Here is a 26,903-nt window from a genome sequence, read left to right on the forward strand (position 1 = left end):
CCCGTCGGGCGCCGCCTCGCGGAGCGCGACGTCGGCGACGTCGAGCGTCGTCGCCCACGCGCCCCCCGTCGACCGCCGCGCGTAGCGCGCGCCCGCGACGGCGGCCTCGCGCCCGCCCGCGCGCGCCGCGATGCCGTCCAAGGTGACCTCGAAGGCCTCGAGCTTCGACGGCGGCGCGCCCGCCGGCGGCGCGTCGTCCCAGCCGAGCGCGCGCTTGACGCACGCCGCCGCGACGCCAAAGTCGCGGACGAGCGCGTCGCCCGTGGCGCAGGCGGCGACGGCGCCCGACGACTTGACGTGGAGGTAGCGCCGCGTCTCGTCCGGCGACGTCCAGAGCTCCGCGGATTCCAGACCCGCGACCGCGAGGCCGCCGCCGCCGGCGAGTACGGTCCCCGCGGCGTCGCCCAGAGCGGCGTCGACGGACCGCGCGAGCCAGCGGCCCCGGTGGCGCCGCCCGGCGTAGTCGTAGTCGTAGGCGACGTCGCCCCGGACGTCCAGCGCGAGCGCGGCGCCGCCGCCCGGCGCCGGGAGCGCGACGCGCGCGCGCGCGATCCGGAGCCCGAACGCGTAGTCGCCGTGTTCCGCCGGCGGCGCGTCCGGCGCGTCGAAGGCGCCGTCTTCTGTTCGCCGCTCGTGGTCGAAGCCGAACCAGTCCCGCAGGGGCCACCAGTGGCCGCCGTCCCAGACGAGCGCGGAGTCGGCGAGCGACAGCGTCGTCGCCGCGGGGCCGACACTGAGCTCGAAGGCCGGGCCGCCGCCGGCGCCGAGGGGCCGGGCGATGGCCGCGCCGTCGCGCGTCACCGTCGCCGTCGTCGCGGCCAGCGCGAAGGTCACGCCGCCCGCCGCGCGTCGGACGGAGCACGCGAGGCCCGCCGCGTCCAAATCGCCCGCGGCGGGCGCGCGGAGCCGCGCGGCGCCGCGGTCCGCCGCGATGCGGAGCGAGAAGGGCGGCCCCGGCGCCGCCGCCGGCGGCTCGTCGCCGCCGGCGACGTTGCGCCAGAGGGCCGTGCGCAGGAGCTCGTAGTCGCGGCGCGCGAGGTCGCCGCAGTCGAGCGCGTCGCAGCGCACGTCCGCGGCGACGCCGTCGTCGCCCGCGGCGACGCGCGCCTCGAGGGACGCGCCGAGGGACGCGAGGGCCCGGAAACCGTTGCCGTGGGACGCCGAGAGCCGCGGCTCGCGCGCCGCCAGGGTCGCGGCGCCGCCGGCGAGCTCCGCGGCGACGTCGCGCGCGTCGAGCCGGAGGCGCCGCGGCGACGCCTCCGCCGCGGGCACGGTCACGGCGAGGGTCGCGACGCTGAGCGCGCCGGCGACCGGCGCGCCGCCGCCGCCGGGCGGCGGCGCGAGGCCCGCGGCGACGTCCGCGACGAACGACCACGCAGCCGAGACGTACGCGACGTCCGCGGCCGCGGCGTCGCAGGACGGCGCGCGCCCCGCGCCGCCGGCGACGGCGACGCCCGTCGCGACGACGAGGTCGCGCGCGCCGGCGCCGTCGCGCCAGGCCGCGCGCAGCGCCGCGCGCGCGGCGCCGCCGCGGTACGCGCCGCCGGCCGCCGCGTCGAATCGGACGTCCGCGCACTCGAGCGCCGCGCTCGTCGCGCCCCGGTGGAAGGCGGCGGCGACGCGCGCCGCGGAGCACCGCAGGGCCAGCGCCGGCGCCGGCGCCGCCGGCGCGGGCCGGAACGCGCGCGCCGCGCGCGCGAAGTCGGCCGCGGCCGCGGCGTCGCCCGCGAGCTCGACAACGCCCAGCGCGACGTCGAGGAGTTTTCCCGGCTCGTAGGACGCGACGAGGGCCGCGGGGTCGCCCGCGGGCCGCAGGGCCACGCACGGCGCGCCGGCCGCGGCCGCGCGCGGGCCCGACCTGTGTGGAATGCAACCGCCGGTTTGGGCGGTCCTGACCAAACTTCAGAATTCTCTAGCTCGGTCACATCGAAGTGGATTCGGCTGACTTTTGGACGAATCGATGGCTCTCGTCGAGTTCTCGAAGCACGGCCGAAGAGCGTGCGTCAAAACTGTCGCATATGCGCACATTGAAGTCGGGTTGAAGATTTGAATTCCACGCGGGGCCCGACGCGCGCGCGTCCGCGTCGCGGACGCGGACCGTCGCGGGCCCGCCCGCGGTCCTCGCGACGTGGACGCCCCGGGCGGCGCCGGCGACGCAGAAGGCGGTCGCGTCGCCGTAGTCCGACCCGCCGAAGAGCGTGACGTCGACCGCGCCGACGTCCGCGCGGAGCTCGACGGCGGCGCCGCCGCCGCCGCCGGCCGGCGCGATTTCCGCGAGCGTTTCCGAGAGCGCCGCGACGAGCTCCGGCGACGCCCGGACGTCGACGGCCTCGCAGCTCAGCTTGCCCCGCAGGCTCGCGGCGGCCTCGGCGTCGAGCTTGGCGTCGCGCGCGGCCACGACGGCCTCGCCGCCGACTTCGACGGCGACGCGCGAGAACGCGAACGCGCCGCCGAACTTGCCGTCGACGTACTTGGCCTTGGCGCGGCTGCCCCGCTCGACGACGAGGGCGACGCCGCCGACGCCGAGGCGCAGGCCCGCCGCGCAGCGGACCGCGGCGTCGACGCGGTCGAAGGCGACGCGCGGCGGCGAAGAGCGCGCCGCGGGCCGCGCCCAGCCCCGCGCGAGGGCCGGCGGCAGTTCCTCGTCGACGTCGCCGAGGACCTGCGCGTCGACGTCGAGCCGCCGGTCTTTGAGGGTTGCCGTCGCCGCGAAGACCGCGCCGTCGCCGCGGCGCCCGGAGCCGCGCGCTGCGACGGACGCGGCGCCCGATTTCAGCGCCCAGTCGTCGCCGCGCGACACGGCGCAGGCGAGGGACGCGACGAGGCCGCCCACGCTCCGCTCGGCGTCGTCGTCGCCGGCGAGGACGCCGCAGCGCCGGCAGTCGAGCTCCGCGGCGACGGCGTCGTCCTCGCCGCCGCCGCCCGCCGCGTAGCGGACCGCGGCCGTCGCGACCTCGGCGCTCGCGCAGCGCGCGCCGAGGGCGACGGAGACGCCCCGCGCGCGGGCGTCGACGCGCGCGACGGCGCCCGCGCGGTCGCCCGCGGCGGCGGCGCCGAGGCGGTGGAACGTCGCCGCGGCGAGCCGCGCGCCCGGCGGCGGCTCGCGCGCGCGGCGCGCGCGCGGCGGCCGCAGCGACAGGTCCGCCGTCGCGTGCTCCACGGCCAGCGAGCCGACGCCCGCCGCGGCGAGGCGGCAGCGCCGCAGCGTCAGCCGGCAGTCGCGCGCGGCGACGGCGGCGGCCCACGCGAGCGCGTACGACGCGACGGCGACGAGCCGCTCGAGCCACTCGGCGCGCGGCGCCGGCGCCGACGGCGCCGGCGGTTTGTTGTCGAGCGACGCGTCCGCGGCGTCGAGCGACGCGTCGCTGACTTCGACCTCGAGGAACGGTCGCGTCGGTGAGAGCAGGGCGAGCCAGGAGAAGATGACGCGCAGCGCGCCGACGCGGCTCTTGCCGCGTTCCAGGTCGCGGACGGAGAGCTCGACGCCATCCGTGTTGACCGAGATGCGCGTGCGCTGCCAGAGAGACTGCATGCTAGTGCATTATTGATCGTGCGACAGACAACATGCTTGCTTGCTCCGATGAGCCCGAGAAGCAGCAAACTGCACCGTGTTGCAGTCTTGTTGCATCGCTATCGCCTTTGTTCAGCCCTCGGCGGTGTGGCTCACGCTCCGCACCAAATTGCAAGCAAAGCGGCCGCGCCACACCTCACCTCGCAACCATGGTCTTTTTCGTGTGCGAGGACTGTAACGAGACGCTGAAGCGCTTGAAAGTCGCGGCGCACCTCTGCAAGTGCTCGTGCAGCGCCATCACCTGCGTCGACTGCAACAAGTCGTTCTACGACGACAGCTACCTGCAGCACTCGACGTGCATGAGCGAGGCGGAGCGCTACGAGGGCCACCTCTACCAGGCGCCGAAGAAGCGGAGCGCGCAGGACGCGTGGTCCGACGTCGTCGAGGGCTCCGCGGGCGACGGCGCCGCGCCGGCGGAGCTCGCGCCGCTGCTGCCGCGGCTCGCGGCGCTCGACAACGTGCCGCGCAACGAGAAGAAGTTCAAGAACTTCGTCGGCAACTCGCTGAACCTCCGCGACGCGGGCCTCGTCGCGCGGCTCTGGGCGTACCTCGCCGCGAAGCGCGACGCCGCCAAGGCCGCCTTCGACGCCGCGGCGGCGGCGGCGCCCGCGGCGGACGCGGCCGCGCCCGCGAAGGCATCCGAGCCCGAGAAGGAGGCGCCCGCGGCCGCTGCAGCCGCGCCGGAGAAGGCGCCCGCGCCCGAGAAGGCGTCCGAGGCCGACGCGAAGGCCGCGAAGAAGGCGAGAAAAGCCGCGAAGAAGGCCGCCAAGGAGGCGGCGGCCGCCGAGGAGGCGGCCGCGCCGGCCGAGAAGCGCGCGGCCGACGACGACGACGAGGCCACCGCGCGCGCGGAGAAAAAGGCGCGGAAGAAGGCGAGAAAGGCCGCGCGCGAGGCCGCGACGGATCCGCCGGGCTCGCCGCTCGAGAAGAAGAAGGCGAAGAAGGCGAAGCGGGAAGCCGCGTAACGTGGCGCTACTCGCCCTCGTCCGCGCGCGCGATGTGGGAGAGGAGGCTCTCGAGTTTGTCGGCCGTCGACGGCTCGTCGGGGAACGCCTTCGCGGCGAGCGCGACGAGCGCGCGGGCGAAGGTCGAGTGGCGCATGAGCTTCTGGGCGGGCTGGTCCGAGCTCCAGAGCTGCTGGGCGCAGAGCTTGGCGTGCATGATCTCGAGGTCGGCCTTGAGGATGTTCCCCGGGAGGTCGAGGAGCCCCGCGTCGCGGCAGAAGCGGACCCACTGGCCGGATCCCATGCCCTTCTCCGGCTTGAGGAGCGCCGCGGCGTAGAGGCGGCGGCAGCGGTCGAGGAGCGTCAGGTCCCGCGGCGGCGCGGGCGCGCCGCCGCCGACGATGGCCCGGAGCGCGGGGTCGCGCGCGCCCTCGGCGACGAGGACCATCATGTCCGAGAGCACGCGCGTCTTCACGTAGAGGTCCACGGGCGACTCCTCCTTGACCGTCTCGCCGTCGACCTCGACCTCCTGGTCGATGGCGAGCGACGGGTTCGAGTTGACCTCGATGAGCCGCGGCACGCCCCGCTTGTCGAGCATGACGTCGAGCCCGAGCACGTGGAACGCGCGCCGCGCGTCGTCGCCGGGCTCGCCGTCGTCGCCGCGCGGCGCCGCCGCGGCGCCGAGCGTCTCCTTCGCCGCCGCCGGGAACGTCGACCGGTAGCGGAGCGCGAGCTCGGGCTGGAAGGCGAAGGCGACGAGCGCCGAGAGCCGCTCGATCTGCGCCCAGACCGTCGGCGCGTCGATGAGCCCCTTGGCGTCGAGCTCCTGGATCACGTAGGACGCGGGCCGCTTCGACGCGCCCGCGAAGGCCTCGCGGTCCGCCGCCGCCGCGACGTCCGTCGCGTTGACGTACGCGTCCGACCGCTTGTTGAGCGAGTAGTTCGTGAGGTGCGCGTAGGCCCGGTGCAGGTTGTCCGCCGTCGGCGGCGCGTAGGGCTCCGTGCAGAAGCGCGCGAGGCCCTCGCGGTGGAGGTAGACCTCGAGCGGGTCCACGGACCGCACGAGCGCGTAGAGCCGCAGGTCGAACTTGACGCCGTCGTAGAGCAGGGGGCTCACGTAGGTCTGCGCGACCGCGGGCTTCGCCGCGAGGTAGCCCGACGCCGACGGCAGCCGGCTCTCGTGCTGGATGAGGACGATGCCGTTGCCCTCGGAGCCCGCGGCGGGCTTGAAGATGACCGTCGGCGGCGCCGCGCCGCGCCGCTGCGCGGACGCGCGCCGCTTCTTCACGTGCTCGAAGAGCTCGTCGCGGGCCTCGGGCAGGAGCCAGGTCCGCGGGAAGAAGGACCCGGCGCCGGGCCCGAGGCCCGCGACGCCGGCCTCGCGGCACCGCGCGAGGCACCGCTCCGTCTCGGCCTTGTCCGCGAGCTCGCGCATGCCTGGGCAGCACAAGGGTGATTCAACGTCGCTTCAACGTGAGTGTTCCGCGCGCGCGCGTTACGGAAAACACATCCACGCTTCGAGACCGTTCCGAGAGATGATCGCTCGTCCAAAAATCAGCCGAAACGAGTGGAAAATGGCCGAGATCGGAGCCTTTGAAGTTGGGAATTTCGCTCTCTTGTGCTGCCCTGGCGCATGCCCTCGAAGCGGCTGATGATCTGCCGGGGCCCGAGGGTGCCGGCCACGGTCTCGAACTTGCCCGTGGCCCGGATGCTGTCGATGGCCTTGGACACCCAGACGATCTGGCAGCTCGCGCCGAACCTGGCCTCGGCGCGGGGCTCCTCGCGCCAGTCGGGCAGGCCGTCGATGCACCTGCGCACGAGGTCGACGTTGCCCGGGTGCTTCGCCGTCCAGACCTTGACCGTCGCGCCGCCGTCGTCGCCGCCGTCGTCGCCGCCGCGGCGCCGGCGCCGCGCGCGGCGCGGCACGTTGCCGGCGATGGACCACAGAGCGGACACGGCCGCGTCCGTCGGCGCCGGCGCGGACGACGCGCCCGCCGACGACGCGTCGCTGCCGTCGTCGTCCTCGTCGCTCTCCTCCGACGCGTCGCCGGGGTCCGCCGCGGCCGCCGGCGCCGCGGCGGGCCGCGGCGACGCCGGCGGCGGCGGCTCGACGGCCTCGGGCAGCGACGCGGGCAGGAGCTTGGCCACCGCGGCGAGGGCCTCCGGCGACGCGGCGATGGCGTCGAAGATGGCGAGCTTCTCCCCATCGCCGAGGCTCGACGCCGAGGCGGCGGCGCCCATACGAATGCGCTAGCGCGAGAGAGAAAGCACCATCATGCGCTAGCCCAAAAAAAAATCATCCGTTTTTGAAGGGCTAGTGCAGTGCAACTTTCCGAACTAGCTGCCCCGCACTCCGAAGGACCTGGGACACCTCGTCGGGGAGGAGCCGCCGCCCCCCGCGCGCCCCCATGGACTGGGGCGCGTCGCCGTCGAGCTGGACCTGCGGCTTCTCCGAGTACACGTGCACGCCCGGCAACGGGGCGACGGACCTGCGGGACTGCCCGGCGATCTACGAGGACTCCATCGTCGTCGCGCCGCGGGAGATGCGGTCCGAGTCCGAGAAGCGCTTCGAGGCGCTCATGGGCGAGGGCGGCGGCGACGCCGCCGTGCCCGTCGCGGCCGTCGAGCACCTCGAGGTCGGCGACGCCGCGCCGCGCGCGACGGCGATCGCCGTGCCGGACGGTCCGCCGCCGCGCGCGGCGCCGCGCGGCGCCTTCTTCGCGAGCGTCGGCGCCATGGCCGAGGACGCCGCGGCCTTCCGGGCCTGGCGCGACGACCACTTCCCGCGCCAGGCCCGCGCGCCCGCCGTCGTCCCGCCCGATTTCGCCGCGTTCTGCCGCGGCCACGACTTCGCGACGCGCGGCGCCTACGACGCCTTCGTCGCCGCGGGCGGCTGGGCCGCCTACCCCGGCGCTGTCTGCGCCGCCGTGGAGCTCGACGATCTGTGGGAGGTCGACGGCGGCTTCCGAGTCGCGGGGCGCGTCGTCGTCTCGCACTACGACGGCCGCGTCGCCGCGGAGCTCGACTCGCGCAAGCTGGACCGCGTCGCGCCCGCGGCGCCGCCGCGCCTGGCCCTCGCGAACGCGCGGCCGGCGGCCTGCGACCTCGCGGCGGCGCCGGGCGACGACGACGCGCGGTCGCCGGTCTTCGAGCGGGCCTACGCGCTCCCGGCCGGTCTCGAGCTCGCGGCGCCGGGCGACGGCGCCCAGTTCCCCTTCGACGTCGCGACGCCGGCGCTCCGCGTCGCCCTCGACGCGGACCGCGCGGCCGGCGCGGCCGCGTTCTGGCTGCCCGTGGGCGGGTCGCTCGCGCTCAACGCGCGGCTCCGCGGCTGGGACGTGCGCGCGCCGGCGCTGGCCGTGGCGGACAAGGTCGGCGACCGGCCCGTCCTGACGCTGCGCCTCGCGCTCTCGCGCCGCTGGCGGCCCCACGCGGCGGCGGCCGCGGCGCTCGCGGGCGCGTCCGCGCTCGCGCTCCTGCCCTACGCGGTCCGCCCCCACCGCGTCGCGCCGCGGCTCGTCGCCGGCTTCCTCGCGCTCCTCGCCGTCGCCGCCGCGCGCGCCGCGGCGGCCGCGAGGCGGCCGCCGGCGGCCGCGCGCGCGACGGCGCTCGACGCCTACGGCGCCGCGTGCCTCGCCTTCGCCGGCGCGACCTGCGTCTCCCACGTCGCCGTCCGCGCGCTCCCCGGCGGCGCGCGGGGCGCCGCGGACGCCGCGAGCCTCGCGGCCTTCGCCGCGGCCTGGGCGCTCGGCCACGCGGCCGTCGCGCTCCGCGCGCGGCGCCGCGCGGCGGCCGTCGCCGCGGCCTTCGGCCCCGCGTGGGACCAGGCCGAGCTCCTCGCGCCCGGCGCGGCGCCGCCGGACCACGTCGCCGCGCGCACGCGGCTCCCGCCCGTCTTCCCCGTCTAAGGCCGGACGCGTCGGCGGTCGCGCGCGCCCCGGGCCGCCGCCGGCCGGCGGGATGCGCGCGGCGTCGTCGAGCTTTGCGCGCGCCCCTCGCCGCCGCTGGTCGGCGGGATGCGCGCGGCGTCGTCGAGGTCCGACGGCTCCGGGCGCGAGGCGCGCGCGCGCCCCGTCGTCCCCGCCGCCGGGCGTGCGCCGCCCTTACGTGTCGCGCGCCCCTAGCCGCCGCTGATGGGCGGGATGAGCGCGACGTCGTCGAGGTCCGACAGCTCCGGGTCCTCGTCGTAGGGCACGTAGGCCTCGTTGATCGCCATCGGCGTGTCGAGCGCGCCCTCCCCCAGGAGCAGGAACTTGTCCTTGAGGTGCGCGCGGAGCGTCGACGTCCGCGCGCCGACGGGGAGCTCCGCGACGTACCTGTCGCAGCCCGCCATCTCGCGCGCCGACGCGAAGAAGAGCACCTTGACCTTGATGGTCGGGCCCGTGAGCGGCGGCGGCGTCGGCGCGTCCATGCGCGCCAGGGCGGCTTCGACGATGTCGGACATGGCTGTGTTCGGCGTCGACCTGCAACCGCGTTGGTGCGGTTCGAGGCGCGCGCGCCTCGGAGAGCTCGACGCGCTACGGAGAGGCGCAGCAGGTCGAGAGGCTTTGCTTCACTTTAGGGCAATGGAGTTCAACAAAAACGGCAACCAGCGAGAAGTCTTCCGCGAGCGGCCTCCTGCGTGGGAGAGCGCGCGAGGTCCCGGGGCTGGCCCGGCAACGGGCAGCACTGGAAGCTCGCGCCGTTCCCGCCGTCGCGCGCGCGCGCGACGGCACGGCGCGGCGCGGCGCGCGAATCCGCGGTCTTCATGCACGCCGCCATCGACGGCGCTAGGTCGTTCGTTCGATCCCGGGCCCGACCCGTGCGTTGCGATTACGACGTGGTTCGAGCTATCGCTCCGCTCCGCGCGGCGGGCACCGGCGGCGCGTCGCTTTGCCGAGGCTTCGGGGCGCCGGCGCAAACGCGAAGTCGCATCGCGAGGGGTCGCTGCGGGCACAGACGAGGTGGTCGCCGCGCGCGCCAGTGTACGCCGACGGCCGTGCGCGTCCCGCCGGTGCGAAGTGTCACCGCGCCTCCCGTCGGAGGCTTCGTCGGCTGCGCCGCGGCCCGCGTTTTTGTGTCTCCGCGGCGCGCCGAGCCGGCCGCGTTTTTGCCATGGCGGACCGCGAGGGCGCCATCACGACGTCGGAGGCGGTCGTGAGCGGCGAGGCGTCCGGCCCCAAGGTGACGGTCGTCGTGCACCCGCTCGTGCTGCTGTCCACCGTGGACCACTACAACCGCGTCGCGCGCGACACGAAGAAGCGCGTCGTCGGCGTGCTGCTGGGCACGCGGTCGGGCGGCGACGTCGACGTGACGAACTCCTTCGCCGTGCCCTTCGAGGAGGACAGCAAGAACCCGGCGATCTGGTACCTGGACCACAACTACCTCGAGACCATGTACCGCATGTACAAGAAGGTCAACGCGCGCGAGGTCGTCGTCGGCTACTACTCGACGGGCCCGAAGATCAAGGAGAACGACATCAAGATCGACGCGCTGATGCAGGACTACTGCGCCCAGCCCGTCTTCGTCATCATCGACGTGCGGCCCGAGAACGACGCGATCCCGACGACGGCCTACGTGTCCGTCGAGGAGGTCGAGGCCGAGTCCGGCGCGGCGCGCAAGGAGATCCAGCGCACCTTCAAGCACGTGAGCTCCATGATCGGCGCCTACGAGGCCGAGGAGGTCGGCGTCGAGCACCTCCTGCGCGACGTCAACGACCCCACCGTGTCGACGCTCGCGTCGCAGATCAAGCACAAGATGGCCGGTTTGGTCGCGCTCCGGTCCCGCCTCGCGGAGATGAAGGCCTACCTCGAGGCCGTGCTCGCCGGCAAGCTCCCGGCGAACAACCAGATCATGTACAACTGTCAAATGATCTTCAACCTCATGCCCAACCTCAACGTCGACGCGCTCGTGTCGTCGATGCTCGTGAAGACGAACGACTACCACCTCGCCATCTACTGCGCGGCCCTCGTCCGCTGCATCATCGCCCTCCACGAGCTCGTCAACAACAAGATCACGAACAAGCGCCTCGAGGAGGAGGCCGAGAACCCCAAGCCCAAGGACGACAAGAAGAAGGGCGACCCGGCCGACGGCGCCAAGGACGGCGCCAAGGAGAACGAGAAGCCCGACGCCAAGGCCGACGCCAAGGACGGCGCCGACGCGGCGAAGAAGTGAGGCGCGCCTCGCACTAAACCCGTCGCGTCGTCGCCCGTGCCGGGTCCCGCGGCGGCTGGCTGCGTCCGCGGGTGCGCGCCCGTTCAGCTTGTCGTCAACATGACCCTGTCCGCGGCGTCACGCTTATGATGGGCCCACGCTGCGCCTGAAGCCCCCATCGCGCGTCGTCCGCGCTGCTGAGCCGTTTCGCCGCGCCGCGCCATGGACAAGCAGGGCAGCCGGTGGATCGTCGTCGCCGGGTTCGTCGCGTGCTTCCTCATGGCCATGGCCATGGGCGCCAACGACGTCGCCAACGCCTTCGGCACGTCCGTGGGCGCGGGCGTCGTGACGCTGCGCCAGGCGCTGGTGCTCGCGGCGGTCTGCAACGTCGGCGGCGCCGTGCTCATGTCCGGCGCGGTCACGGAGACGATCCGCAAGGGCATCGTCGACGTCGAGCGGTTCTCCGGCGACTCGGGCGACGGCGCGCCCGAGGAGCTCATGCTGCTCATGCTCTGCGCCATGGTCGGGTCCGTCGCCTACGTCGGCGGCGCGACGGCCCTCCGGCTGCCCGTGTCGACGACGCAGGCCGTGCTCGGCGGTCTGGTCGGCGCGATGATCTCGCGCGACCGCGGCGGCGGCCGCGGCGTCCGCTGGAGCGACGGCGCGCGCGTCTGCCGCTACTCGAAGAAGACGGGCCGCCTCTCCTGCGGCGGCGTCGCGGGCGTCGTGCTCCAGTGGTTCGTCGCGCCGCTGATCTCCATGGTCCTGGCCGTCGCGCTCTTCCGCCTCAGCCGCGTCGTCCTCCTCGACCGCGACAGGGCCGTCGCGCTCCGCCGCGCGCCGGCCTACATGGCCCTGCTCCTCGGGGGCGTCGCCTTCGCCCTCGCCTGGTTCGTCGTCGTCCAGCAGCAGTTCCACCCGCACACGCGCGGCTGGGACCCGCGGAACGCGAACGATCCCGTCAACCGAGCGACGGCGCTCGAGGTCGTCGCGTGCGCGCTCGTCGGCGTCGCCGGGGCCTGGGGCGCGCTCACGGTCTTCACGCTCTGGCCCGGCGCGCTCCGCTTCGCGCCCGCGGCGCCGGGGCCGCGGACGCTGGAGCTCGCGCCGGTGCCGGCGGGCGGCTCGCCGAAGCGGAACCCGCTGCGGCGCGACGACGAGCGGCCGCTGACGGACGGCGACGGCGGCGACGACGGCGCCGCGGCGCCCTCGCCCTTCGGCGGCGCCGACGGCGCGGCCACGGTGGCCGCGCACGGCGCCGCGCGGTCCTTCGACCCGGACGTCGAGGCCGTCTTCGGCGCCGCGCAGGTCGCGTCCGCGGCGCTCGCGGCGTTCGCCGCGGGCGCGAACGACGTCGCCAACGAGGTCGCGCCCGTCGCGGCGATCTGGCAGACCTGGGCCGACGGCGAGGTCCGATCCACCGCGCGCACGCCCAAGTGGCTCTTCCTCTACGCGGGCGCGGGCGTCGCCGCGGGCCTCGGCCTCTTCGGCGCGCGCGTCATGCGCACCGTGGGCCGCGACGCGACGAAGATGACGCCGGCCCGCGGCTTCAACATCGAGCTCGGCTACTCGCTCGCGTCGCTCGTCGCGTCCGCCGAGGGCTGGCCCGTGTCGACGACGCAGCTCTGCGTCGGCGCCGTCGTCGGCGTCGGCCTCGCGTCCGGCGACGGCGCGCGCGCCTCCGACGCGGTCAACACGCGGCTCCTCGCGCGCATCTTCCTCTCCTGGGTCGCGACGCCCCTCGTCGCGGGCCTCGTCGCCGCGCTCGCGTACGCCTGCCTCCGACCCGCGCTGTGACGCCGCGTCGGGGTCGGTCGCGGGTACCGGTCGTAAGGCGCGTCGTGTGGCCCGGTCGCCGTTCGGACCACGCGGTGTCGACCGAAGTCGACCGACCTGCTCCGAGGTCGCGGAGGTCCGCCGCGACGCCCGCCTCGGCGAGAGTTCAGCGAGTTCCCCCCGCGTCCCCGACGCCCGGCGCGCCGCGCGACCGCCCCTCGGCGTCGCAGGTACCTCCTCGGCAACAAGATGGAGGGCACGTTCCCGCTCGCCCTCTGCGACCTCAACTACTACGAAGTACTCCCCCATCCCCGCCCCCGTCCAGCGCGCTCCCGCTCGTAAGCTTCTGCACGAACAGGTTCTACGAACAGGTAACGCTCGTCCCTTCTGCTTTCGCGTCGCGCGGTCTGTGCGATGTTGGGGGGCTCGGGGCGCGGACCCGTCCTCGTGCGGACGTACGTGCGGCTCGAGGAGGAGCCTGCCTGCTGCGAGGGCGGACCTGTCGAGAGGTGAGGCCCGGTCTGGGCCCAAGTCAGTGAATTCACGGTTCGCCCCGCGCGCGACGCGTCGTCGTGTCGCGCATGGCGTGACCCCCTCCCGCGAGTCCTCGGCACCACCCTCCGGGCCGCCGCACCGACCGATGCGGCGCCCAAACACCGTCGCCGCGGCCCTCGTCGCCGCCGGCGCCGTCTTCCTTGCCGTCGCCGCAGTCGCACTGCTCGCGCGCCCCGCGCGCGACGGCGCGGCGGCGCTGTCGACGACGGCGCTTGCGACCGACCCGGCGCCGTACGCGCCCCGCGACGACCCGGAGATCCCCCGGGACGTCGAAGATTTTCTCGCCGCCGAGATGGGCGCGGTCGCGTCCCCCGGCGACGCCGCGGCGGCGCAGCGCTACGAGGGCCCCGGCTGCGGCGGCGCGCTCGGCGGCGCGCGCGTCGCCGCATCCAACGCCTACGGGCCCGGGTCGCGCGACGCGGCGGCGGCCGCGGCGGGCGAGGACTACCCGTTGCTCGAAGTCGCGGAGCCCTTCCGCGCGACGACGCTCCGCGTCGCGGGCTGGCCCGGCGACGCGGCCACCGCCTGGGCCGCGGCGTGGTCGGCGGGCGGCGCGCCGCTCTGGAGCTACGGCGCGTCCGCGGACGTCGCGTTCGCCGAGGTCGGCTGGGCGCGCCTCGCCGTCGTCGACGAAACGCGCGCGTGCTGGCTCGCGGCTCAAATCGCCGTGCGCTACGTGCGCCGCGAGGTGCGGTCGCTCAGCGACCGCGACCGCGAGGCCTTCCTCCAGGGCGTCATGGCCATGCAGCGCCTGCCCGCGGACGTCGGGTCGCGGCTCTACGGGAGCGCCTACCGGAGCAAGGACCACTTCAACCGGCTCCACCTCTACTACGGCGGCCGCGCGGCCTGCGACCACTGGCACCAGGGCGCGGGCTTCGTCACGTCCCACGTCGCGCTGACCCTCGAGTACGAGCGGTCGCTCCAGGCGATCTACCCCTGGGCGACGGTGCCCTACTGGGACATCTCGCTCGAGTCGACGTTCTACGACGCGGCGGCCTGGCGGACCTCGGCCGTGTTCCGCGGCGACTGGTTCGGGGCCGCGGCGCCGGCCAACGGCCTGCGCGCGCTCGCCGCGGGCCGCTTCGCCTTCGCGCCGACGATGGCGAACGCGCGCCGCTTCTCGCGCGTCGCGAACTGTGTGGAAATCAAATCTTCAACCAGACTTCAATGTGAGCGTATGCGACCGTTTCGACGCGAGGTTTTCTGCTGTGCTTCGAGAACTCGATGAGAGCAATCGATTCGTCCAAAAATCAGCCGAATCGACTTCGATTTGACGGAGCTAGAGAGTTCTGAAGTTTGGTCAGGACCCCCCAAACCAGTGGTTGGAATCCACGCAGGTCGCGAACGGCTACGGCCTCCTCCGCGCGCCCTGGAACGCGGACCCGACGCCCTTCCTCACGCGGAGCGGCCACGTCTACGGGTACCCGAACAACATGAAGCCCAGCGGCTGCGCCGAGTTCGCGCGCGCGGTCCGCGCGGCCGACTGGGCGTCGCTCGCGAGGCAGCTCAACAGCGCCGCGCACGGCCACGTCCACGAGACGCTCGGCGGGTCCTGGCACCACGACCTCGGCGCGCCGGCGACGCCCGCGGTGCTCCTCTTCGCCCACTCGGTGCAGGCGCTGTCCAAGGACCTGTGGCGCGCGGGCGTGCTGGCCTGCGCGGCGGGCTGCGACCCCGGGGCGACGCCCGCGGCGGCCTGCGGCTGCGCCTGCGCGGCGAACGCGTCGGCGTCGCCCCACGCCGTGCTCCGCGACGCCGGCGTGCTCGCGTCGCTCGCCTACTACGACGGCGACGGCCGGCCCCTGGGGGGCGCGCTCCGCGACGACGACCCGCTCTACGGCGACGCGCTCCGCGCGCTCTGCGACCCGGGCCACATCGGCGACATGTTCCAGGCGTCGAGCACGAACGACCCGACCTTCTGGGTGCTCCACGGCAACATCGACCGCGTCTGGCACCTCAAGCGCCTCGTCGCGGCCGCGCGCGGCGGCTACGACGAAGCCTGGCGCGCCGACCACGCGTGCTACGGCCACAACCCGGACGACCTCCAGCCCTGGCGCGCGGGCGCGCTGTCCCCCGCGGGGGGGGCGCGGCGCCGGAGCGGCGGCGGCGCCTACCACACGAACCGCGAGCTCTACAACCTCTTCCGCCCGGCGGACGCGGACCTCGGCTACGTCTACGACTCCTTCGACTGGCCCCACTGCGGCCTCGTGGGACTCGACATGGTCAAGGCCGCGCTCGCGGGGCTCCGAAACGGCGACGGCGACGGCGGCGCGTAACACCTCCGTCCGGGGCGCGCGTGGCGGGAGGCGCGCGCGAGGGGCCGAGGGCGAGCGGGAGCACAAGTTTGTTGAACCTCAACAAAGAAGTCGAAGGCATGGCTGCCAGTGCGAGAGGGCGCTAGGGGCCGAGCTGTGGCCAATTGCTCTGTCGTCCGAAGCCGATCGCGCCGCAGCACAGCCGCAAAAAGCACACGCCGTGCCGTCCGCAGCCGTTCGCGCCGCAAGCACGCAGCAGCAGCGCGCGCAGCCGCAGCGCAAAGGACCATGCGCCTCCCGCTCTTCTTCGCGGCGCCGCTCCTCGAGTGGGCCGCGGAGCAGGGCGCGACCATCGACGGCGGCATCGAGGTGTGCGAGGCGGCCGACCGCGGCCGGGGCCTCTACGCGACGGCGCCCATCGCCGCGGGCGCGCGCCTCGTGCGCATCCCCGGCCGCCTGCAGCTCGGCGTCGAGGCGCTCGCCGAGGGCGACGATCTGGAGCTCCAGGCCATGGTGCGGGACCTGCCCTGGCGCGACCTGCTGTCGACGGGGCTGACGTTCCTGCCCTGCGCGCTCGCGCTCCTCGGCGAGCGCCGCGCCGCGGAGAGCAGGTTCGGGCCCTACCTCGACGACCTGCCCCGGGCCTACAGCAACGCCGTCGCGCCCTGGGAGGGCGCGCCCGGCGAGGACTGCGGGCACCTCGCGGCCTACGCGCCGGCGACGGCGGCCAAGGTCCGCGCGCGCCGCGCGGGGCTCGCGGGCGTCCACGGCGCGCTCGCGCCGGACGGCGTCGGGTTGCGCGATTTATGCTGGGCGTCCGCGACGGTCTGCAGCCGCGCGCTCGTGCGCACGGCCGGGCCCGAAGTCAGCGACCTCGTCGTCGGCGCCGTCGCCGCGCGCGACCGCACGCGGCTCCTGCCGGTCATCGACCTCGTCAACCACGGCGCCGCCGCCGCGAACGCGGCCGTGCGGACGCCCGGCGGCGGCGCGGACCCCTTGGCGACGGTCCTCGTCGCGACGCGCGACCTGGCGGCCGGCGACGAGGTCCTCATCGACTACCGCGCGGACCGCGAGCGGCTCCTGCTCGACTACGGCTTCGCGGACGCGTCGTCGAACGCGGCCGCGTTCGTCGGCGTGCGCCTCAAAGAGGACCTCCTGCCGGCCATCGGCGGCCTGGGCCGGGAGCGCGCGGCCATGCGCGACGTGCCCGAGCGAGCGCTCGACGAACTCCGCGCGCTCATCGCCTTCTGCGTCGACGACGCGACGCGGGCGCAGGGCGGGTCGCCGCTGCTCTTCGAGGCCGCCTCGGGCGCGCCGACGACGCCGACGCTCGCGCTCGCGCTCGCCCTGAGCTGCCGGGGCCCCGACGACGTCGCGAACGTGCTCGCCACGGCCGGCGAGGCCGACGGCGCCGGCCTCGGCGCCGCGCTCGTCGCGCGCGCCGAGCCCGCGCAGGCGGACTTCGCGCGCGAGGCGCTCCGCGCGGCCGCGGCCGCGGCCCTCGACGAGCCGCCCGCGGACGCGGCCGCGGCCGCGTCGCCCTTCTCCCGGGTCGCCCGGGCCTTCATCTCCGCCGAGTACGGCACGTCGTCCGGCGCGGCCCTCCGGCGCGTCGCGGCGAAGGACGGGTCATAGCGTCCTTCGTACTAGTAGCGGGGGCCCGGGGGGGCGCCTAGGCCGTCGCGACCTTGGACGACGCGCGGAGGAACGACTTGCCGAGGCACGCGTCCTTGTCCGAGGAGGCGCCGATCGACGTGTCGACGTCCGTCTCCGTGTACGCGTAGTCGCTGCCCGCGGGCGTGCAGCCGTCCTGGGAGCCGCAGTAGAGGTTGTGCAGGTTGCAATAGTTCGTGCTAAAGTCGGCGACGGACGTGACCTGGCTCTCGGAGCACGCCTCGAGCTTGCACCCGCCCGACACCGTCGCGAAGGAGAAGGCGAACTTGTCCGTGTACTGGCCGTTGGCCGTCGTCCGCGTCCCCGCGAGGGCCGTCGCCGAAGACGACGCCACGGCGTATTTGCCCCCGTTGTGCGGGTCCGTCCAGGCGCCGGAGGCCGTGCCTATCAAGCGCGTCGGTCGGGAGTTTTCGTCGTTTCCCCGGTCAGAAGCTCTCAAAATCGTCGCGGCCGCAGGACGCTGGGCCGATACCCGCGATGCGGGCCTTCATCTCCGTCATGACGTCGGCGCAGGACGTCGACGTGAAGACGACCGTGTTCTCGCAGGACGCGTGGACCCAGGCGTCGCTGCCGGGGCACACGTCGGCAGCGGCGCCGTACGCGGCGAGGGCGAGGACGAGGCGCAGCATGTTCCGACGCCGTGGATGTCGTGGAGCCGCGCGGCGGGGCAGCCCAGAGATGATCAGGAAGTTGATCAGGCAGGAAGTTTAGAAGTTTGCACGGGCCGCATTCCGGGCTGCTATTAGCAAGCATGGCGTCGATGGCAACGTCCTCCGAGATCGTCGTCTTCATCGACTGCCCGGACCCGGTGCGTGGCGCGCGGCCGCCCGCGTCGCGCGCGACCCGCGCGCGTCGCAGGACAACTTCATGCTCGCGGTCTGCGCGTCGCTGCTCCGCGGCGCGACGCACGTCGTGCTCACGGGCCGGCCGGCGAACTTCGAGGCGCGAAAAATTTCCCCCGCCCCGCGCCGTCGCCACGCCCCCCCCCCCCAGGTACGGAGCCGGCCGTTCCACCCGCGGACCTGCGCGCGCGGCCCCGACGAGGTCGACGACGCGGGCGACAGCGCGCTCGCGCTGCGGTCCGCGGCCGCGCACCTGCGGCGCTTCGCCCGGGCCCACGGCTGCGGCCCGCTCCGGCTCTACGACGGCGGGTCGGCGCCGGCGGCGCCCGTGGCCCACGCGGAGCACGTCGCCGAGTACCTCTTCGGCCGCGCGGACCTCGCCGGCGGCGCGGTCGGCGCGGCCGTCGCGACCGCGGACTACCGCGGACTCCTCGCGGAGCTCGACGGGTCGGCGGACCGGCGCGGGACCCTCGCGGCCTGGCTCGCGGCCGACGCCGACGACGGCGCCCTCGAGCCGCTGGCGAACGTGGCGGAGGCGACGCGCGGCGCGGCGTCGGTCGACGTGCTCGTCGGCGGGCCCATGACGGCGCTCGACGCGCTGGCGACGAGCGACCCGGACTTCGCGGGGAAGATCGCCCACGTGCGCGCCATGGCCGCGGCCTGGGACTGCTCCACGGCGAACCTCTTCGCGAACCAGTTCAACTGCGCCGCGGACCTCGGCGCCGCGGCGGCCGTTTTAGGGCCCGGCGGCCCGCTCGGGGCCGCGCCCGTGACGCTCTACACGACGGAGTTCTGCAAGGGCGCGCTGAGCCTCTCGCCGGCCGAGGTCCGCGCGCACGCCGCGCCGCCGGTAGCCGCGCTCTACGACCTGTGGCACGACCTCACGGGCGGCCGCGGCGCCGTGACGCTCTTCGACGTCGCGCCCCTCCTCGACCTCGTCGCGCCGCCCCTCGCGCCGACCGTGCCCGTGGCCTGCGCGCTCCGGAGCGACGGCGTCTTCGCCATCACGGAGGTCGCGGAGAGCCGCGTCCGCGCGACGCAGCGCGTCCTCTCCGCGGAGGACGCCGCCGCGGCCAAGGGCAAGCTCCTCGACCTCCTCGCCAACGCCGCCCTCGCCGCCCTCTGAGTAGGCGTCCCTCTGGGTGCCGGGGGCGTGGGAGGCGAGCTCCGGGGGTCGAGGCGTGCGTCGCGTCGCGCGCGGCGCGGCCTTTCTCGAGGTGGAAGTGGCAATGGAGACCTCTGCGGGCGCCTCCCCGCGCATGCATCAAGCGCGCGCCTGGCCGCTGCGTGTCTGCGCACTACTGCTACTACCACACACAGCACGCGCCTCCTGCGCCGCGCCGCGCTTCGGCCAGCGCGACGGCGAGTTGGACATGCGGCGCTGGCGCGTGGCGTCGGATAGGGACGTCGGCGCGGCGCGCGGCGCCCGCGCCTTCGGCAGCTACACGTTCAACGTGAGCGACGGCCGCGAGACGTTCCCGCTCTGGTACGGCATGACCGAGGGCTACCCCTGGAGCCAGCCCGTGGACGGCGCGCGCTACGACGCGCTCCACGCGGGCGTCCGACTGCGGCCGCGCGACGTCACGGTCGCGAGCTACCCGAAGACGGGCACGACCTGGGTCGAGCAGATCGTGCTGCTGCTGCTCCACGGCAGCGGCGTCGCGCCGAAGCTCGACCCGGCGAGCCGCAACTCCTACGTGCCCGGGCGGCGCGACGTCGGCTGCGTATGGCTGGAGCCCACGGTCGCGTCGAAGCGCGGCGGCCGCTTCACGCTGGACCAGTTCGACGCCATCCCGGCGCCGCGCGTCATCAAGTCGCACGCGCCCTTCGACAGCCTCGTCGGCACGCGGTCCGTCCCCGGGAAGCGCGGCGTCGACGCGCTGACGGCGTCCGGGTCCCGGGTCGTCTACGTGTCGAGGAACCCCAAGGACGCCGCCGTGAGCCTCTACTTCCAGCGCGCGCCCGTGCCCGGCCCGGCGCGCCCTCGCGCGGCCGCCGGCGACGCGGCGCCGGCCCCTCGCCGCGGCGGACGCGGCGCGCGCGCCGGCGGCGCGGCGCCGGCCCCCCGCGGCCGGCGCGGCCGGCCGGCCGCGCGGCCGCCGCGACGCCGGGCGAAGGCCGGGCGAAGAGCGCGGCCGAGGCCGGCGCCTCGCGGCCGCGCGGCCGACGCGGCGCATGCCCATGGACGCGTGGTGCGCCCTCTACACCAAGGGCTACATGGCCTCCGGGTCCTACTTCGAGCACGTCGCGCGCTGGCACGCCGCGTCGCGCGCGCCGGGGTCGCCCGTGCTCTTCCTCAAGTACGAGGCGCTCCGCGCGGACCCGAGGAAGCAGATCCGGCGCATCGCGGCCCACCTCGGCCTCGAGCGGGACGCCGCCGAGATCGACCGCGTCGCGGACCTGTCGTCCTTCGAGCGCATGAAGGCGTCCGCGGCCGCGGCCGACGCCGGCGCGAGGTCCGACGCGCGCAACCCCAAGTACGCCGTCGCGCCGGGCGGCAACGCGTCGAACCCGGCGCACACGACGGGCCACATCCGCGAGGGCGGCTCCGGCGGCTGGGTCCAGCACTTCTCGAAGCTCCTCAGCGACCAGTTCGACGCGGAGTACCGGCGCCAGCTCGACGGCTACGCGGCGAAAGCCGCGGCGGACTTCGGCGTCGACGTGGAGGCGCCGACCTTCGACTTCGGGGGCGGGTGCGTGGCGTAATGACGTTGGCGTGCTTCGTCGTGCTTGGCCATGGACTTCCCCATCAGGAAACGCCAGCGTCGCGTGGGAAGCGCCGACCGTGGAGAAGGGTGCGACGCGGCGAGTGGCGAAGGCGCTGGGTTGCCCGAGAGGCGTCCAGTTCGCCGTCGCACGGTCCTGCACGCCAGGGCGTACGCCAGGCCCACTGAGAGGCCGGCCCAAGCCCGTGAGACGACGTGGGTCCGGAACTCGTTTCTAGTGGTAAATCCCCCCACTGGCAATTTTCGACGCACTAAATTTTCCTTACCACTCGTTCATCGACGTCGCCTCAGCTCGTCACACACTTGGGTACTTTTGTGTACGTCTGCTCTCCGCGTCGGCTTCGACGTCGCGCAGGCGCCTCCGTGCGCTGCCGTAGTTGCAGCGCCGCCACCCCAGCGAGTCGCAGCCGCCGCGGACTAGCACCGCAGCCATGGGCCCCCTCAAGCGCAGCCAGTCCATGGTGGGCATCGTCAACAAGAAGAAGATGCCCCTGAGCCCCCAGGGCATGGAGATGAAGGCGAAGATGGTGTCCTACGTCGAGGCCCACGGCGGCCACCGCCCCGTGCACACGATCCTCATCGCGAACAACGGCATGGCCGCGACCAAGGCGATGATCTCGATGCGCGAGTGGGCGTACGACACGCTCGGCGACGCCAAGGCCGTGACCTTCGTGGCCATGGCGAGCGCGCAGGACCTCGACGCCAACGCCGAGTTCGTGCGCCTCGCGGACCGCGTCGTCGAGGTGCCCAGCGGGTCGAACAAGAACAACTACGCGAACGTCGAGCTCATCATCGACATCGCGGTCAAGGAGTCCGTCGACGCGGTCTGGCCCGGCTGGGGCCACGCGTCGGAGAACCCGGAGCTGCCCGACGGCCTCGCGGCCCGGGGCATCGTCTTCATCGGCCCCGACGGCGGGCCCATGCGCGCGCTCGGCGACAAGATCGCGGCGTCGATTTTGGCGCAGACGGCCGAGGTGCCGTCGATCCCCTGGTCCGGCGACGGCCTCACCGTGGACCCCAAGGTCGTCGCAGCCACGGGCGCCATCCCCCCGGACCTCTTCCGCAAGGCCATGGTCACGACGGAGGACGAGTGCCTGAAAGCCGCCGCGCGCATCGGCTACCCGGTCATGCTCAAGGCGTCCGAGGGCGGCGGCGGCAAGGGCATCCGCATGTCCCACTCCGAGGACGAGCTCAAGTCGAACTTCGTCCAGGTTAGCAACGAGGTGCCCGGGTCGCCCATGTTCATGATGCAGCTCTGCAGCAACGCGCGCCACCTCGAGGTGCAGATCGTCGGCGACAAGCACGGCCAGGCCGTCGCGCTCAACGGCCGCGACTGCTCCACGCAGCGCCGCTTCCAGAAGATCTTCGAGGAGGCGCCGGCGGCCATCGCCAAGCCCGAGGTCTTCCGCGAGATGGAGAAGGCGGCCATGCGCCTCACGCAGTCCATCGGCTACTCGGGCGCGGGCACCGTCGAGTATTTGTACCACGCGGCGACGGACAAGTTCTACTTCCTCGAGCTCAACCCGCGCCTCCAGGTCGAGCACCCCTGCACGGAGGGCATCACCTTCATCAACATGCCCGCGACGCAGCTCCAGGTCGCCATGGGCATCCCCCTCCACCGCATCCCGCACGTCCGCCGCTTCTACGGCCTCGAGGACCTCGACGGGTCGTCGGCCATCGACTTCTTCGAGACGCCCTACCCCAAGGTCACGAACCACATCATCGCCGCGCGCATCACGGCCGAGAACCCCGACGAGGGTTTTAAACCGACTTCCGGCTCCATCCACCGCGTCAAGTTCCAGTCCACGAAGAACGTCTGGGGCTACTTCTCCGTCGGCGCGAACGGCGGCATCCACGAGTTCGCCGACTCCCAGTTCGGCCACCTCTTCGCGTCCGGCGCGACGCGCGAGATCGCGCGGCGCCACCTCGTGCTCGCGCTCAAGTCCGTGGAGATCCGCGGCGTCATCCGCAACCCCGTCGAGTACCTCGTGGAATTGCTCGAGACGGACGAGTTCAAGGAGAACCGCATCGACACGGGGTGGCTCGACGGCATCCTCAAGGCCAAGTCCGTGTCCGTGCCCATGAACACGCCGCGCCTCGTCCTCGCCGCCGTCATCTTCCGCGCGCACGCGGCGATCAAGGAGAAGACGGCCGAGCTCTGCGCGTCGATGGCCAAGGGCCAGCTCTCGACGGCGACGGTCAAGGATTTGGTGCGCTTCCCGTCGGTCATCACCTACGAGGGCCTCAAGTACGACTTCTCCATCGCCAAGTCCGGGCCCGAGACCTTTGCGCTCCAGATCAACGGCCAGACGGTCACGGCCAAGGTCCGCGAGCAGCCCGACGGCACGCTCCTCGCGGCCTTTGGGGGCGCGACGCGCAAGGTCTTCGGCGCCGAGGAGCCCCTGGGCCTGCGCATCATCTGCGACGGCGTCACGTGCCTCATGCCGACGATCTTCGACCCGTCGGAGTGCCGCACGGACGTCACGGGCAAGATCGTCCGCTACTGTGTGGAAATCAAATCTTCAACCCGACTTCAATGTGCGCGTATTCGAATGTTCGACGCAAGGCTTTTTGCTGTGCTTCGAGAACTCGATGAGAGCGATCGATTCGTCCAAAAATCAGCCGAATCGACTTCGATTTGACCGAGCTAGAGATTTCTGAAGTTTGGCCCCGACGTCCCAGCTCACTGGTTGATTTCCACACAGGTCCGCTACCTCCAGGACGACGGCGCGCAGGTCAACGCGGGCGAGCCCTACGTCGAGGTCGAGGCCATGAAGATGATCATGGCGCTGAAGACGGCGGAAAGCGGCGCCATCAAGCACGAGATGTCGCCCGGGTCCATCATCTCCACGGGCGATTTGCTCGCGTCTTTGACGCTCAGCGACCCGTCGTCCGTCGTGAAGATCGAGCCCTTCACGGGCACCTTCGACGTCATCGACGCCATCGACGAGGATTTGACGGCCAAGGAGGCCTGCGCCCTCGTGCTCCAGGGCTACGAGTGCGACGACGTCAAGGGTTTGGCGTCGGAACTCTTCGACGAGAACCCGAACATCGCCGTCGCGGACGCCGCGGAGTTATTAGGCGCCTACCTGGTCGTCGAGGGCCGCTACGCGGGGCGCCCCCTCGACGGCGTCGTCCGCGACCTCATCGCGGAGCACAAGGACGCCCTCGGCGGCGCCATCGCGGTCGCGCGCGCGCACCAGGCCGTCGCGCGGACGACGGATTTGTGCTTCCACATCTGCGAGCATCTGCTGGAAACTTATACGGACCGCCTCAAGAGCGGCGTCAAGGGCACGCCGCCGACGCTGGGCTCCGTCGTCGCCCAGCTCGCGGCGCTGCCGGGCGACAAGTACAGCGACCTGGCGCTCCTCGCGCTCCGCGTGTCGCTCGCGGCGTCGGACGACGAGCCGACGACGCCGCGGACGCTCGACACGAAGCTCTTCAACAAGTCGAAGCTCACCAAGGGCTACGCCTTGATGGAGCTCGAGACGGGCACGCCCTTCGGCACCGCGTTCCTCGGCAACAAGACCGTGGAGTCGTCCGCGCTCACGAAGCCCGGCCGCGGCGGCGAGCCGCCGGTGGTCTTCCTGCTCTACGCGTGCCAGAGCGACTTCGGCGGCGGCGTCGCCAAGGTCCAGGAGGCGTTGGAGACGGCCCTCGAGGCCCTGGCCATCGCGCGCAAGGACAGCAAGGTGCCCATGACGTCCGCGTCGTCCGTCGTCGTCCGCGTGCCCAAGGGCTTCGGCACCGTGTCGTCCGTCGTCGGCGCCGCGGCGCTGGATTTGGTCATGAAGAACCTGGCGGCGAAGCTCGCGGCGCTCCACGTCGATTCCTTCGCCGTCCGCGTCGGCGACGCGAACTTTGCGATGGCGTCGCCCGCGTCGACGTCGTGGCCCGCGCTCGAGGCCGTCGACGCCAAGGTCGCCGACGACTTCGTGCCGTCGCCCTTCGCGAAGCGCCGCGCGACGGCGCGCCGCGCCGGGTCCACGTTCTGCTACGACTTCGTCGGGCTGTTGGCGTGCGCGGCGAAGGGCGCCGAGGGCGGCTTCCCGGGTTCGCTCAAAGCCGACGAGCTCGTCTGGGCCGACGACGCCAAGACGGCGCTCAAACCGGCGCCGGGCACGCCGCCGGGCACGAACAAGGTCGGCATGGTCGCCTGGCACATGACGCTCAAGTCCGCGGAGTACCCGTCCGGCCGCGAGCTCGTCGTCATCGCGAACGACGTCACGTTCCAGAGCGGGTCCTTCGGCGTGCCCGAGGACGACGTCTACAAGGCGGCGTCGGTGTACGCGCGGGCCCGGGGCATCCCCCGCATCTACGTCGCCTGCAACAGCGGCGCGCGCATCGGCCTCGTCGAGGAGCTCAAGCCCAAGTTCAAGGTCAAGTGGAACAACGAGGCCAACCCGGGCCAGGGCTTCGAGTACGTCTACCTCGACCGCGCGGACTACGAGGCCCTGGAGCCGGGCACGGTGCTCGGGTCCTTCAAGGGCGACGACTTCGTCCTGTCGGCCATCGTCGGCACGACGCACGGCATCGGCGTCGAGAACCTGCGCGGCTCGGGCACCATCGCCGGCGAGACGTCCCGCGCCTACCAGGACGGCTTCACGCTGAGCTACGTGACGGGCCGGTCCGTGGGCATCGGCGCCTACCTCGTGCGCCTCGGCCAGCGCACGATCCAGATGAACGTCGGCCCGCTGATCCTCACGGGCTACGCGGCGCTCAACAAATTGCTGGGCCGCGAGGTCTACACGTCCCAGGACCAGCTCGGCGGGCCCCAGGTCATGCACCCCAACGGCGTGTCCCACATGACCGTGGACAACGACGTCGAGGGCGTCAAGGAGATCCTCAAGTGGCTCTCGTTCGTGCCCGCGACGAAGTTCGACCAGCCCGCGGTGCTCGCGCCTACCGACCCCGTGGACCGCGACGTCGCCTTCCTCCCGACGAAGGCGCCCTACGACCCGCGCCACATGCTCGCGGGCTGCGACGGGCCGTCGGGCTTCGTGTCCGGCTTCTTCGACGCGGGCTCGTTCACGGAGTACCTCGCGGGCTGGGGCAAGTCCGTCGTCGTGGGCCGGGGCCGCCTGGGCGGCATCGCCATGGGCGCCATCGCCGTGGAGACGCGCCTCAGTGAGCAGCGCGTGCCCGCGGACCCCGCGGACCCCGCGTCGAACGAGGCCATCCTCGCGCAGCCGGGCCAGGTCTGGTTCCCCGACAGCGCCTACAAGACGGCCCAGGCCATCCGCGACTTCTCCGGCGAGAACCTGCCCATCGTCATCTTCGCGAACTGGCGCGGCTTCTCCGGCGGCACGCGCGACATGTACGGCGAGATCCTGAAATTCGGCGCGATGATCGTCGACGCGCTCGTCGACTGCACGGCGCCCGTGTCCGTCTACATCCCGCCCAACGGCGAGCTCCGCGGCGGCGCCTGGGTCGTCGTCGACCCGACGATCAACGCCGACGCCATGGAGATGTACGCGGACGAGCAGTCGCGCGGCGGCATCCTCGAGCCGCCGGGCATCTGCGAGGTCAAGTTCCGCGCGGCCGACCAGCTCAAGGCCATGCACCGCCTCGACCCGACGCTCCTCAAGCTTAGTCAGGACAAGGACGGCAACGCCGACGCCATCAAGGCGCGGGAGGACGCCCTCGCGCCGACCTACATGCAGGTCGCGCACGAGTTCGCGGATTTGCACGACCGCGCGGGCCGCATGAAGGCCAAGGGCGTCATCCGCGACGTCCTGTCCTGGCCCAAGTGCCGCACCTACCTCTACTGGCGCACGAAGCGGCGCCTCGCCGAGGACGCGCTCAAGGCCCGGTTCAAGGCCGCCGCGGGCGACGAGCTCTCCAAGGCCGAGGTCGCCGCGGCCGTCGCGGACCTCGCGGGAGCGGCGCACGGCGACGACAAGGCCTTCCTCGCCTGGGCCGAGTCGGCGCCGGCCAAGGCCGCCGTCGCCGCCAAGCTCGACGCCGTCAAGCTCGCGGCCGTCACGGGCGCGGTCGCCAAGCTCCTCGCGGGGCTCCCGGCGGACGCGCGCGCCAAGGCCCTCGCGAACCTCCCCGCGCCCCAATAGAGGGCGCGGCCCGCTCGCGAGGCCCCCTCCCCCTCTCCCGAACACAAGCCCGCGCCCCCGTCGCCGCGCGCCGGGCCGACGCCCGTCGGCCCCGGCGCCGCGACCCCGCAGCGGATGCGACCCAGGCACCCTGTCCCATCTTTTAATAAAAATGCCGGGTACTACCCAGTCGAGCTAGGCGAGGCTCGCGAAGAGCTTCGTGGCCTTGGGGAGGCCGTTCTTCTGCCAGTCGTCCTCCGCGGCCGCGAGCGCGGTGGCGTCGCTCGGATCCGCGCGCACGGCCGCGCCGACGAGCTTGCTGCCCATGCCGCAGGCGCACGCGCCCGCGTCGAGCCACGCGGCCGCGTTGTCGGGCGTGAT

The 26,903-nt window shown here is 73.6% G+C and overlaps 6 protein-coding genes across 6 annotated transcripts; all 6 read left to right on the plus strand.

Moving 5' to 3' along the window:
* Positions 1-3,720: 3,720 nt before the first annotated feature.
* AURANDRAFT_16873 (hypothetical protein) lies at positions 3,721-4,056 on the plus strand (the record flags this gene model as incomplete). The annotated part of the gene is made up of 1 exon (XM_009042239.1): positions 3,721-4,056. A coding segment is annotated over one exon (336 nt), but the record flags the coding sequence as incomplete, so codon positions are not given.
* A 2,867-nt stretch (positions 4,057-6,923) lies between these two features.
* Positions 6,924-8,423, plus strand: AURANDRAFT_66920 (hypothetical protein; the record flags this gene model as incomplete). Its single annotated transcript, XM_009042240.1, has 1 exon — positions 6,924-8,423. One exon carries the CDS (start codon positions 6,924-6,926, stop codon positions 8,421-8,423), a length of 1,500 nt encoding a protein of 499 aa, XP_009040488.1.
* Positions 8,424-9,609: 1,186 nt separating this feature from the next.
* Positions 9,610-10,668, plus strand: AURANDRAFT_32049 (hypothetical protein; the record flags this gene model as incomplete). The annotated part of the gene is made up of 1 exon (XM_009042241.1): positions 9,610-10,668. One exon carries the CDS (start codon positions 9,610-9,612, stop codon positions 10,666-10,668), a length of 1,059 nt encoding a protein of 352 aa, XP_009040489.1.
* A 201-nt stretch (positions 10,669-10,869) lies between these two features.
* PTA5 (hypothetical protein) lies at positions 10,870-12,444 on the plus strand (the record flags this gene model as incomplete). Its single annotated transcript, XM_009042242.1, has 2 exons — positions 10,870-11,607; positions 11,935-12,444. 2 exons carry the CDS (start codon positions 10,870-10,872, stop codon positions 12,442-12,444), a joined length of 1,248 nt encoding a protein of 415 aa, XP_009040490.1.
* A 6,873-nt stretch (positions 12,445-19,317) lies between these two features.
* AURANDRAFT_13301 (hypothetical protein) lies at positions 19,318-20,368 on the plus strand (the record flags this gene model as incomplete). The annotated part of the gene is made up of 2 exons (XM_009042243.1): positions 19,318-19,713; positions 19,880-20,368. Coding segments are annotated over 2 exons (885 nt in total), but the record flags the coding sequence as incomplete, so codon positions are not given.
* A 385-nt stretch (positions 20,369-20,753) lies between these two features.
* AURANDRAFT_38836 (hypothetical protein) lies at positions 20,754-26,703 on the plus strand (the record flags this gene model as incomplete). Its single annotated transcript, XM_009042244.1, has 2 exons — positions 20,754-22,970; positions 23,181-26,703. The coding sequence occupies 2 exons, from the start codon at positions 20,907-20,909 to the stop codon at positions 26,541-26,543; spliced, it is 5,427 nt and encodes a 1,808-aa protein (XP_009040492.1).
* Between the last annotated feature and the right edge of the window lie 200 nt (positions 26,704-26,903).

The sequence above is a fragment of the Aureococcus anophagefferens genome (assembly GCF_000186865.1).
Source record: "Aureococcus anophagefferens unplaced genomic scaffold AURANscaffold_29, whole genome shotgun sequence".
Classification (NCBI taxonomy): Eukaryota; class Pelagophyceae; order Pelagomonadales; family Pelagomonadaceae; genus Aureococcus; species Aureococcus anophagefferens.